This window comes from Wasmannia auropunctata, unplaced genomic scaffold (assembly GCF_000956235.1).
Source record: "Wasmannia auropunctata unplaced genomic scaffold, wasmannia.A_1.0 LD336069.1, whole genome shotgun sequence".
NCBI classification, from domain to species: domain Eukaryota; kingdom Metazoa; phylum Arthropoda; class Insecta; order Hymenoptera; family Formicidae; genus Wasmannia; species Wasmannia auropunctata.
The window spans coordinates 2,385,987-2,398,177 of NW_012026821.1; the positions used below are offsets into that span (position 1 = coordinate 2,385,987).

General features: G+C 42.5%; 1 protein-coding gene across 1 annotated transcript in view; it reads right to left on the bottom strand.

Annotated features, from left to right (window-relative positions):
• LOC105450135 (sonic hedgehog protein A) overlaps positions 1-11,236 on the bottom strand; it is a 37,783-nt gene extending 26,547 nt beyond the window's left edge. The window contains exon 1 of the mRNA XM_011689838.1: positions 10,794-11,236. Coding sequence (XP_011688140.1) covers positions 10,794-11,180 — 387 coding nt within the window. The 5' untranslated portion in view covers positions 11,181-11,236. The remainder of the gene's footprint in view (positions 1-10,793) is intronic.
• Between the last annotated feature and the right edge of the window lie 955 nt (positions 11,237-12,191).

Consider the following 12,191-nt stretch of genomic DNA (forward strand, 5'->3'; position numbering starts at 1 on the left):
CTCGTATACGTTAAGAGATACGAAAAACGAGAATGGCTGACGAATATGCTCATTGCGACAGATGACGCAATCATCGAGACCTTGGATGCTGATTATGAAAATATAGAATCTTTGAATAATATGGATGTTACTAAAACTATGCGATGTGAAAAACATGTTAAGAATTGCGCATTACAGAATGTATTTAAAATATATAACTGGTGGTCGCAACGTCAGAAAGAATTGCAAGATTTGAGAAAATAAAAAAAACATTAACGTTTGATTTTTTTCCATAAATGTTACGTTTTATTTTCTTTTGCCTTCCCTGTAGTTAAGATTAATAATAATATTACTTGTACGATAATGGTTTCCTAATTGTTTAACGTTATTTATTTGATGTTTAATACATTTTTATATTGTACTCAAAATATATTTGAATTATTCACCTTTTTCTATTTAAATATATAGCATTTATTGTACTTGATAAAAGATTACTTCCTCTTAAAATATTTATTTCAAATAAAAGATTTGAAATGCGTAACGGGAGGAATTTTTGGTAGTTGGGCTCGTTTGCTCCTACAAAGGGTAGATAATATAAAAACTCGGTTATTCGGTGACTTCTAACAGGTAATATATAGCGCGTCATCTTCAAGGATATTTTTTAAAATGCGCATTTATGCTCTTTGCGTGTTCCTGCTTGGCGACATTAACTTCAAGGACAAGACGTTTTTTTCACATTTTTTATAATGTGCCTCCCCTGGTTTTCGCCTGTTCCTGCTTGGCGAAGTCTCAGTTCACCGATATATAATACGTTGCCAGTTTAAGATGGTGGATAATAGTTATCCGTACCCCGTATTCGACGCCACAAACGTGCCGTCCGACGACGACGACGACGACGAGTGGGACATCATTGATTTTGGTGCCACATTGACCATCCCCGAGGATGAAGATCTCGAGGAGCAGACGAGGAAGATACTCCGTGGTTTCCGATACTTCATGGATTCGGAAGATTATAATGACGTGCCGCCATTATTCACTATTGGGATTAGTGAAGTAAGTAAGAAATACAACTACTGAATCGTCCACAGAGACGATATATTCATAATAATAATAATAATAATAATAATAATAATATTTTTTATAGAAAGAGGTTTGCGACGCCGGTGGCAGCGGTGACGCCAGAAGCGGCGACGGACGCTATAACGTCGGGGGAGCGGCGGGCGACGGACGCGGTGACGTCGGGAGCGGCGGCAACGAACGTGGGGGACGACCAGGTAGCAATGTACGCGGCTATAGACGCTTAGGACGGGGCCCTAGAAGCAATGAACGTGGGATACGCCGTTATAGACGCGGAGGATGAGGTCTTGGTAGCGACGAACGTGGGATTCGCGGCTACAGGCACGGCACAAATGGCGGCACCCGTGGCAGTGAACGTGGCGTCCGTGGTGACAACACCTGGAGCAGGGGTCCCCGCGGTTATGGACGTCGAAATTAATCTTTTTTCAATTTTTAAACATTTTTTAAACTGTGTATGTATTTGATTTTTAATAATATATGATTAAATTTAAATATATATATTGTGTACAATATTATACAATTTCCGCCCCTCTCCTACATCCAGCACGTGCGAGCGGGGGAAAAAAAACGGGGCGCAACACAGTAATAGGGAAAAAGCGCGTACCTGAGCGGGGTACGAGGGAGAAAACGGTGGAAGGGAGAGAGAAACGCGTGCCTGAACAGGGCCCCAACGTGGGTGGGAGGGAGAGAGAAGCGCGTGCCTAAACGCATAGGTAGTATGGAGAGAGAGAGAGAGAGAGAGAGAGAGAGAGAGAGAGAGAGAGAGAGAGAGAGAGAGAGAGAGAGAGAGACGACGACGACGACGACGACGACGACGACGACGACGAAAATATATCTTGCACTCTGTCCTTTTATCTTATCGCAAGGTACAATGTTATGAAACGGTAATTTTAGCCTTTTGTCGCGGACGTTAAAGAAGGTAATAAGTTGATAAGTTATACGGAGGTGACGTGCGCGACGAAGAAACGCGGAGGGATAGGAAAAAAAGAAGAAGCAAGAGAGCCAGGACCCGAGAAAAGACCTGGCGATGACGATCCTTTCCCACGTCGGTCATCGCCGACCTCAAACTGGTCATCGGATCCTTGCTCGTAGCGAATGAAGGAAGTGGTCGATAAGATCACTTTACAGGCGCTGATGCACCTCGTATTTTGTAAAACTTCTCTTCGCGCAACAAAATTCTTTGACAATTGTAATCGATCGATTTAACGAATATCTATTTTTAGACTGTAATACATTAAGCGGAGAGATATTATCCTTGGAGATTTATATTTCTGGTATATAAAAAAATTATATATACATATATATTAATATATAAATATACAATATTAAAAATCGAGTATCGCTTTAGATTTTCGATGCGTCAGTATAAATTTGTTAAGTCAGGGGCTTGCAATATCAAAGCATATAATGCAAAAATGGAGACGCTCATTATATAAAAACTTCAGTTATCAATTAAACCTATTGGAAGTTTGTTCGGTCCAGACATTATTGAGATACGATAATCCATGGTGCTCCTACAACTAGACGGCTCGCGTATATAGATACACGGTCCATCTCGCTGCCTGCTGTGCGCGTACATACACTTGGCGTGAGATACGGCCGTGTCTCGTGATGCGAATACGATCGCCGGCCATTTTTACGATTCGTGCTTCGACGTAATCGAGCGATGAAGTCGTCCTCGCGGTCGGCACCGTTGGGATACGACGAATGGTTACAGCGGTATCGCGGGGCATTCGGCGCGCGAAGTAAGTCCGCCATAAGGACGAGCAACGCCATGACGTTCTTTTGACCCGTTTGACCCCATGCACACTTCTCACGATGCATTATGGCGGCCGCTTGGAAGGCCCTCGGCCCTTCCTTCATCCTTTCCCCGTTGAAACTCCGGTGGACCAACCAGATTACGTCTTTCTCTCTCTTCCTCGCTCGTTGCTTTTCTCCTCTCTCACCCTTCTTCCTCCCTTCCTCCTTCCCCCCCCCCCTCTCTCTCTTCTCTCCGTTCTCTCGCCCGCTCTATACCTTTCTCTCTTTCTTCGGCTGTCCTCTCTCCGCTATTTCGTCGTCGCTCTTACTCTATCTCTCTCCTTCTCTTCCCATCCTCTCCTTGTCTTTCTTGTTGTCGCCGCATTATCCCACACATAATCGAACACCGCGCGCGAGAAAGAAAGACGCCACGAGCTTTCGCTCCTCACTGTTCCTCTTTGCTGCTTATACGCGGTCTCGGTCTGCGGTTTGCAACTTAAGCATCATTCACAGAGAAGTTTGCAAAAAATCCTACAGATGAAAAAAATCACTCCCATCGACACTTTCATCATCGTTAAAGTTCATTAAGAGGGATTTGATCGGCGACGTCATAATAAAAATCTAATTATCTTAAACCTAAGCTTATCTTCTTGTTGAATCTGTTCTAACGATGTCCAGTATCATTTGTCAGAATTAAATCTAGTTGGAATCTAGTTAGAGTCCTCTCTCGCAAATAGCGCGCGGAAGGATATTCTGAAGCGTAGGCGAAGCCTGATGACACATTCTGTTAACGCGTTCCGCCCTGAACATTGTATATGCTGCATCGTGACAGATGAAGCCCGATGAGTTCTATTAGAACAGCAAGGCGATAATAATGATGATGATGATAGTTGAGTGAAATAGAAACACCGGAGTACGCTGTTTCTGTAAAAGGTTGCATCTTCGCAGGCAGGCAGATCTGTATAACTGGTTCTATACACGATATAAAATTGTTTTGAAACGTCGGTAGGATTTAAATTAGGATTCGTCGGCTTTAAAGAGACGACGGTATAACTCGACGTTCTTCTGAATCATATTCTTTGCCATCACGTCAATTTTAATCAATGGAAAAGCAACGTCATCATGTATCCTCCTAGAAGTCATTCAAAAAAAATGACGCGGACAAAGAAAAAGCAATGATCCGCGAAAAAGAATTAGTGGCTGATCGAAAAGATTTTGGAAAACATGATAACCCGTTTCAAAACGTCTCGGTCGTTTCACGTCGTTGACTGGATCAAAAAGATGAGGAGAGGAACGTAAGGAAATCGAGAGGAGGGAGAGCGATTTGTCGCTGTAAAGATATGAACGATCGCATCGGGGTTAACGGAGGTAACCTCGACGTCTGGACGCGCGGGAAACAAATGCTCGTGGATTTACGAGGTTATGCCTGTGCGAAGATAACGGCGCGCGAGAGGCCGGGTAGCCCCCTCGAAAGGAACGTTAAGGCAGCGCTAATCCTGTGCTCACATTAGTAAAACCCGTCACGGACAGCCGGCAATAAGTAACATCGGACACGGAGAGGATGTACCACGATTGCGTACCGCGGTTGCGAAAGTTTGACCGTATTTATGTTTATCGATCACGAATATAATTTAATAAATAAATTTAATAGATAAAGAGAGAGAGAGAGAGAGAGAGAGAGAGAGAAAGATGCTCCAGTTATTATACTGCTTATTATTTAAGACAATAAAATTTAATAAAATTATACAACAGTGTTAGTAAAATTTTAAGGAGCTATATATTGTGTATACATATAATACATATATACGTATTGAAAAGTTGCATTGCCAATAGGTTGAAACTGTGAAACATATTGCGACAACGAAGCCAGCTGCGCGTAAATCGTTGCTATTGTCCGCCAGCAAATAGACGCCTATTCGTTGGCTCGGCTAATAAATAAATTCTCAGGACGTGCGATCATTTACAGTGAACGCGCGTCGTAAATTTTTGCGGGGGCCGCGGGATATTTAACCGGTATCGATATGATGAATGCTTAATTTTCCCGGGCACCATTTTTTCGTTGGCGCGAGTGAATTATTATTCGAACTCGCGCGCGCGCGTGTAGGTTGATCGCGCGAGAGCTCTGTAATCAGCGCTCTTTTTTTCCGACTTATACTTTCGTATAGGATAAGCAACTCGTACTTGGGAAAGCAAAGCGGTCTATTTATCGCCTTCCAACAACGCCGATTATCGCGTTAGTCGATTGATTACTATGACTCGCGGTTGGTTTTCAAATCAAGGGGTAGAAAAGGTATGCGAACGCAAAACCCAAAGTAGTCCCACCTATTGTTGAAATGTCTTTCGACTCGAAACAGATTTGCTCGAGAATGCATAAATGGTGTGATTCCAAAATCAAATTCTCACAAAATACCCAGTTACATCCATCTCTACTATAATATAGATTAATTTTAATTTCAGTTTAACTCACATTTCTTAACTCACATATTTTCTTCTAAACTAGAAAAAACAATCAAAAATTAAAGTGAAATTAAAATTAATCTACATTAGTGGAAGCGGACTAAAAATAGAGAAAACATTTGTCAGCGTACGTATTAGCCTTTCAACGTCGTTCAGAATTGCCTGTAGTTTCCGTGAATACGGTATCAGAGCGCGAAAGATCTCTCGCGACACGGAATCGGTAAATGCGCTGGGCGATCGAGGCAAGTTGTAATCGCGCAGTTCGCGAATCCGATCCTGCGAGCTTCGTGAGCATTCGGAGCGTATCACGTGCCGCCACGTGCGCTTATCGGATTACCCGGTTGATCATCGACCGTCATTGGACACCGGTTGCAAGTCACTGCAAGCGGCTCGGGACGTACTTTATATGCCCTACGGGCACTTATTGCGACCGTCTCGATCTCACCGTGGTCATTCGCGACTATTCTGAATCGGGGATTATATGGGGTGTCGCAAACGGGTGCAATTTAATATTCGATCTTATCGCGTGTGCTTTAGTTTCCTACGCAATTTCCATGGAATGAAAATCGCTCGCAAGACCAACAATTGCTTTTGACAAGTGCGATATCTCTTATCAAAGTTAGCTCATCTTTAACTTTGTCGCTCTGCAATTGATAAATCCGTATCGCATTCACGAGTCGTTATAAACATTACATGAAACGGTGCAGAGGGAAAAAGATCGAAAAGAGAAAAAGAGGCACGAAGGAAAAGGAGGTCGATCTGACGAAATCGAGGGGGAGGGGAGGGGAGAGCCTCGTGTGGAGAGCAAACGGTTAGGCGGAGGAACGGAGAAGGACAGCAGGATGAGGAACGAGAAGCGCGGCTATTAGGTTTATTTGCCGTAATTGGGGGAGCTTTAACGCGCTAAACCAAACACCGGTTATGGCCGCCATAAAACTACCCACAATCACTTAGAGCCGGCGCGCGGTACGCGCTTTTTCTCCCTATTTATTCCGCGCGACCGGCGCTGCTAGTCGCCGCGCGCGATCGCGAGGATGAGCAGCGGCAGGACGAAGTGGACGGACAGACGAACGGACCGGAGGACGAGTCGTTACCGACGATTTGTTATTCGCCGGCTCGAGTCCGGCTATCCTCGCCGCGGTTTCTTGCGCACACCTCTTACTGTCGTTTAACGCAAATTTCAGTCCCGCGATCCACTACACTTGAAACGACGTTAATTTCAGGATCATCCGGAACGAATCGAATATGTCAAATTTTTTTTTCAAGTATCGATTTATCTATGAGTACTTTAGAGTACCAGAGATATACAGGCTCTAGACTCGCAATAACGTCGCACAACTTACGCAATAACGTCACCCAACTTACAACTTTCGCAAACGAAAGCTCAAGATAACGCGACTATATCTATAGTATTAGACATAAGATACAAATTTATTACTGTCTTTTCTGTTAATTGCTGGGTTGCGATTATTGCAATTATGCGGCGTATTTGACATTTTCAAGCAAGACCAATGATTCTAGTCAGAGCACTTGTCACTGCTGAAAATTTATCATTATAAATTTACCGTGTTAGAGTCTATATAAATCTCACTGTTTATACAAGTGCTTATAAAAATTAGTTTAACCGAGGTGGTAAGAAGTAAGAAAAATCTCCGTTTATACATTAATCTCCGTAGCGAATAACTTTATTTTGCGAAAGCAAATATTATATTTCACATATGTTTCATTAGCGTTTCGACGTGCAATCGTCATTATTTACGAATAAGTAAAAAATGTCTATAGTCTCTCCCGATATCATTGAACTGTCATCTTTTTATATGTTCATTGCGGAAAAATGTATTTCCATATAGAGATCGAGATTTATACACACGAAACATGCAGTTAACGAGCACACATACGAATCCGACGGATCGCGGCTCAGTTTGGGAGACATCGATGCTCGGACATGTCCGAAAACATATCAGATTAAACATTGTTAAAGCATTGGATAAGTATAATCGTTGCACGAATTTTGTGCGAATTATAGTATAATATTCATCAATTTTCCTTGTAAAAATTTATCGCCGTTTTGCGATAAAAATTTTTTTGGACAAAAAATATTTTAAAAATAGAAAGTGTTAACAATATTTATGGATTTTTATAAAAAGATAGATCATTCCATTGGACCAATTTCTTATATCCAACAGTTTTTGTTTTGTGACTTTCGAACTTTTAAGTGTCTAAGAACCGGATTTTCGGTCAATCCCTATTAACTGTTTGAAAACCGATTATATCGGCTTTTTGTGCCAAGAAATATCGACACAAAAGATCGACTTTTCGAAATAAAATAAAGTGTCCCAAGTTTGTTGTAACCCTGTGGTGTGCTTCAAAAGCACAGCATGTATCTGACAGAAAAAAAAGATAAGTGACGGTGACGGCGGTAGTTATCTTGTGGTAATGTTTGAACGAGTGAAAATACTGCGACGGTGATAGATTTGATGCCGGTTCTCTGTTCTTTTAGCGGCATGCCGGTCTAAAGGCGGCCCTTCTTTGCGAAATTCGGGTAAACACGAGGCCAGGAAAGTCTACTCTTCGTATTTCCACCTCGGCTGTTAGTTTACACAAAGCAACAACCGGTCCGGCGCTGCGCGGCACGCAGTGGTGCCTAAAGCTGAACCCCCCGACCAAGCTGGTAAATAATAAGAACGAACATTAACGAACAGGGCGTAATGAGCTTTTTTCCTTTAATATATTGACAAAAATGTATCCCTGCGCGACGCTATTTAAACTTATTGAAGAAAATTCGCACACGTTTTCTGCTTAGTCGGGGTCCAGCTAAAGAGAAATTTTACGGTCTCACAATGGTTTCAATTATTTTTCATTAAATATGATATATTGATATACGAAACTTTTTATATATTAAGACAATTAATATCAGTACCAAACTTCAGTACCAATCAATATCTAGTATATATTTTTTATCATTTCCTTTTATTCGTTATATTGCACAACAAAATACAACATAACGGAATGATATGAGGATTTATAATGAATAAATTGTGTTCCTAATGTGCCTAAAAACTCAAAAATGTTTCCTTGTTCATCGCCTCCTAGAGATTATATTTTTTACTTCATATATTTTTCTTGCATCTTTGATTCCTTCGAGAATCGAACACAGCGGATTATAAATATTATAATATCATACAGGAATAATAATAGATATATTTCGCATAGCAAAAATATTGAGTCATCCGGAAAGTTCTCACGATTTTCTCACATCTGCACGATACTTAATCAAAAAGCCCAAACATTAAGTTGAGAGATAGTTCAAGAATATTTTAAGAATGCTTTTAACAGTTTTAAGAAATTGACTACTTCGTATTCAACTACTTCGTTTTTCACCCGTAGAGTGGTACTCGCCATTTCACTCATTTTTGACATTTGGCGCTATTTGTAAATAATATTTTAAAGGAAGTCAAGTTATCAGAAAAGATCAAAAGAAATTAGATAGGTAAAAAGTGTTTTTGAGCTTTGGGTTTTAAATCTGATATTCTGGATAGTACAGTATGATTATTGCGTAGCCTAGCAGGATTTTTGAGCATTAAATTAAAAATAAATAAAAATTAATATTAAATAAATTAAATTAAAAGTAAATATTAAAGAGTATTAATGTGTTTGAATAAAATATCTTTCAACGCATGAAAGACATTTTGTCGCAATTTGCTTTGATCTAGAAAGCCTCTGCCACGTTCTCATGGTGATTCCCCATATTAGCCAGCAATTTAAGATTACATCTGTATATTTAGATATTTTTCTGGATAAGCTTCTAAGAATTCAGGTTTTGTCCGCTTAAGCACCACTGTCCGCGGCGCCGAGGCTGCCTTTTGTGTGACGCGGCGATGTCGACTTACAAATTGGAATACAACGGAGCGGGAGTTAGGAGAATCGTTTCACGCTTCGCGGGGGCGCCAAGTGGAAGGCAAACACCGATAAAAAATGCATGAATAAAGCACTAATGGAGCCTCCATGGAAGAGAAATAAACCTCGAATAGTCTTCGCTTTTTAAAGGTGATGACGGGCGAGCGATCGGATGTCCTCTTCTCGCATTCGGTTCCCACAGCGCCGCGGATGATTTTTAAGTCTCAAGTGACAAATTTACATGAGAAAGATCGTTCACAAAGATCATCTAACTAATCGTCATTAATCTGACGTTCTCTATACCATTTCGTCCCTATTATATATAAAATATAAATTCCTAAAGGAAAACACATCCTCTGATCTCTCTCTGAAGAAATACGATTACGTCGAAATTGACAGCGAGGAAGAATCATGCAACGTAATAGTATCGTATAATACATAAACTATCCGCATGAAGGGAGCATGATCGAACATGATCGAGTCGCTTATCACGCCGGCTAGCATTTCGCGTGAATCACCTGCCGACGTTTTAACGACGTACAGTAGCCAGTTTGTCATACGGACCAGAGTACAGAGTGACACGCATTAAAGTAATAACACACGTTACTGCCCGCGTCGTCCGTGGAAGAGACAGAGTCGATCGATATATTGGAAATTACTGAAGGAAATTAGGTACTGTCTTGACAAATGTATTAATTGTTATACAGACCATTTGCGAGATTACCGAAGCTATAGGTATACGCGTCTTTAAAGGATTAAATCACGTATATTATAGAATGTAAAAATAACCGATATTTTTCCCTCTTATTCTTATTTTAAAAAACGATACAAACTCTTAGTAAAATTTGCACAACCACTGTTATTACCGAAATTTAATGTAAAGGTCTTCGAGTGTATTTTTTTCCGGGATTTCTAATTATCATGCTTCGCCGCTTTGCACCCAGGCAAATCGATGAGGAAGCGAGAAATTGCCGATCTCGATAACGTCGCGTCCGATTGTCGCTTTAATTAATATGAGACCAAACGCGGCCATGATCAACCGATCGATTGGTCGTCTGATATCCCCCGTAAATACGGTGTCGTTTCGTAGGATGATTCACCGGCGAGTCGGGCTGCTTCAAGGACGGCCGTCTTTGACACAACTTGAAGCAGAACTGCATTTTATCACCGACGACATTACACCCGCCACAAATAATGTACTATTAATATCGATTTTTATAATTTAGAATTATCAACGCCCATCTTCATGATAATATTTCGATTTCATTTGCAGTTATTATGCTGATACTTATAAATATTGGCATTTTAAAATAAATATGTCTTAAAGCTATCTGGCGCGTATTAGAGAATTACAGATGCAAGTAAATGAAGGGATACATTTATTTTTTAATAATCGTTATATATGACTTAACTCTAATTCACCTAATTGCGGATTTATCTTAATCCACAAATTTACGCTAAAAACCATTATAATTTTAAATTCATATAATTTTTTATAGTCGGAAAAAATAATTTACATGAAAAATGATTTACGGGAATGAAACAGTAAGAATTTTTCGCACTTTTTTATTCTTTTAGGTAATATTTCACCCTTCATTTATTTGCACCTTTGTTTATTTCTGAAAAGAAGTGCGCGCGTTCACCTGTGTCATGAGACGATCGGCGCCGGTGCCTTCCTCGTCCTTAAAGATGATGTCCGTGTTATAATTGGGTACCAGGTCTCGAAACCTGGGGTCATATCTAGACACCCGTCCCTCGCTGAGTCCGCTCGCCGGTAAGGTGTTCTCGCTGACATTTGGCACATGCTGTTTGAAGACCAGAGGAGTAAGCTTCCTCAGATTCGGCCGTCGGCCGGCACCTCTACCGGGTCCGCACGCTAGGGCAAGGCCACCGTTATCGAGCACAGGCAGCCCGAGGCTGAGAATCAACAGAAGAACCTGGAAGAGCGAGACGCATGTGCCTACGCGACTCCCAATGGCACAGTGGTGGGTCGCCTGGAGGCCGCGGCGACGATGATAATGGTGCACCATAATCGCGTGCCTCTGCCTCGAGGTCGACCTTGCGCGGTCACTGCTCTCGTCGTCTCCAGAACGGCTGGTAGAACGACGACGATGACAACGACGACGACGACGACGACGACGACGACGACGACGACGACGACGACGACGACGACGGCGACGACGACGACGACGACGACGACGGCGACGACGACGACGACGGCGACGACGACGACGACGGCAACAACGACAGCGGCAGCGACGATGATGAGGGTGACAATCCGCTTGACGTTCTGCTACCGACTCTTCTTTTCCGCCTCTTGCCACTGACCTCACTCACGTTTAACCATAACCAGGGCATCACACACCCCCCCGTACACGCACTCTTACCACCGATGTGATCCCCGTCGTTGCGTTGAGTAAACTCCGCGCGCGACCGACCAAAACCAATGATGGTTCACCGGGAGAACCTGAGCGGAACACAAGCGATCGATCGATCGGCGAATTTACACGAGGTTGCTCCCGAAGAAAGAAAAATCCTTTTTTTTCTCTTTTGTGGACACCGAAACGAGCTCAAATAGACATACGGTCACAGCGGGATATTATCAAATCGTGGTACCAGATCGAAAGATCTACGAAAAAGGATTTTCTGCATCCTAGGTGTCGTCGGACTCAATCGGAGAATTATTCTAAGCCGGATTTCCTCGACTAATCGATGTTCTGCCTACCGATACTGGGCCCTTTAAATTCTCGTTGGCACGCGCCAACGCTCCCGCCTTTCCGAAGTGGAACCCTTTGCAATCGTTTTCGTCGGAGAGGAGGTACCGTGCGAGTCGACTCACTTGACTGAACTCGGACGAACGACGTCCGGAAGCTAGCGCACGTTTTCCGGACGAGCCGGTGGTGGGAAATGCAGGATGGGTTTCGGTGGGTACTCCTGCGTTGTTTCTTTGGCCTGACCAGGTCCAGGAGTACCCCTCTTCCTGCCCCCACCCCGCGGCAAACGGCCGGCGAGACCACCGCCGCTGGCTGCTGCTAGCTGCT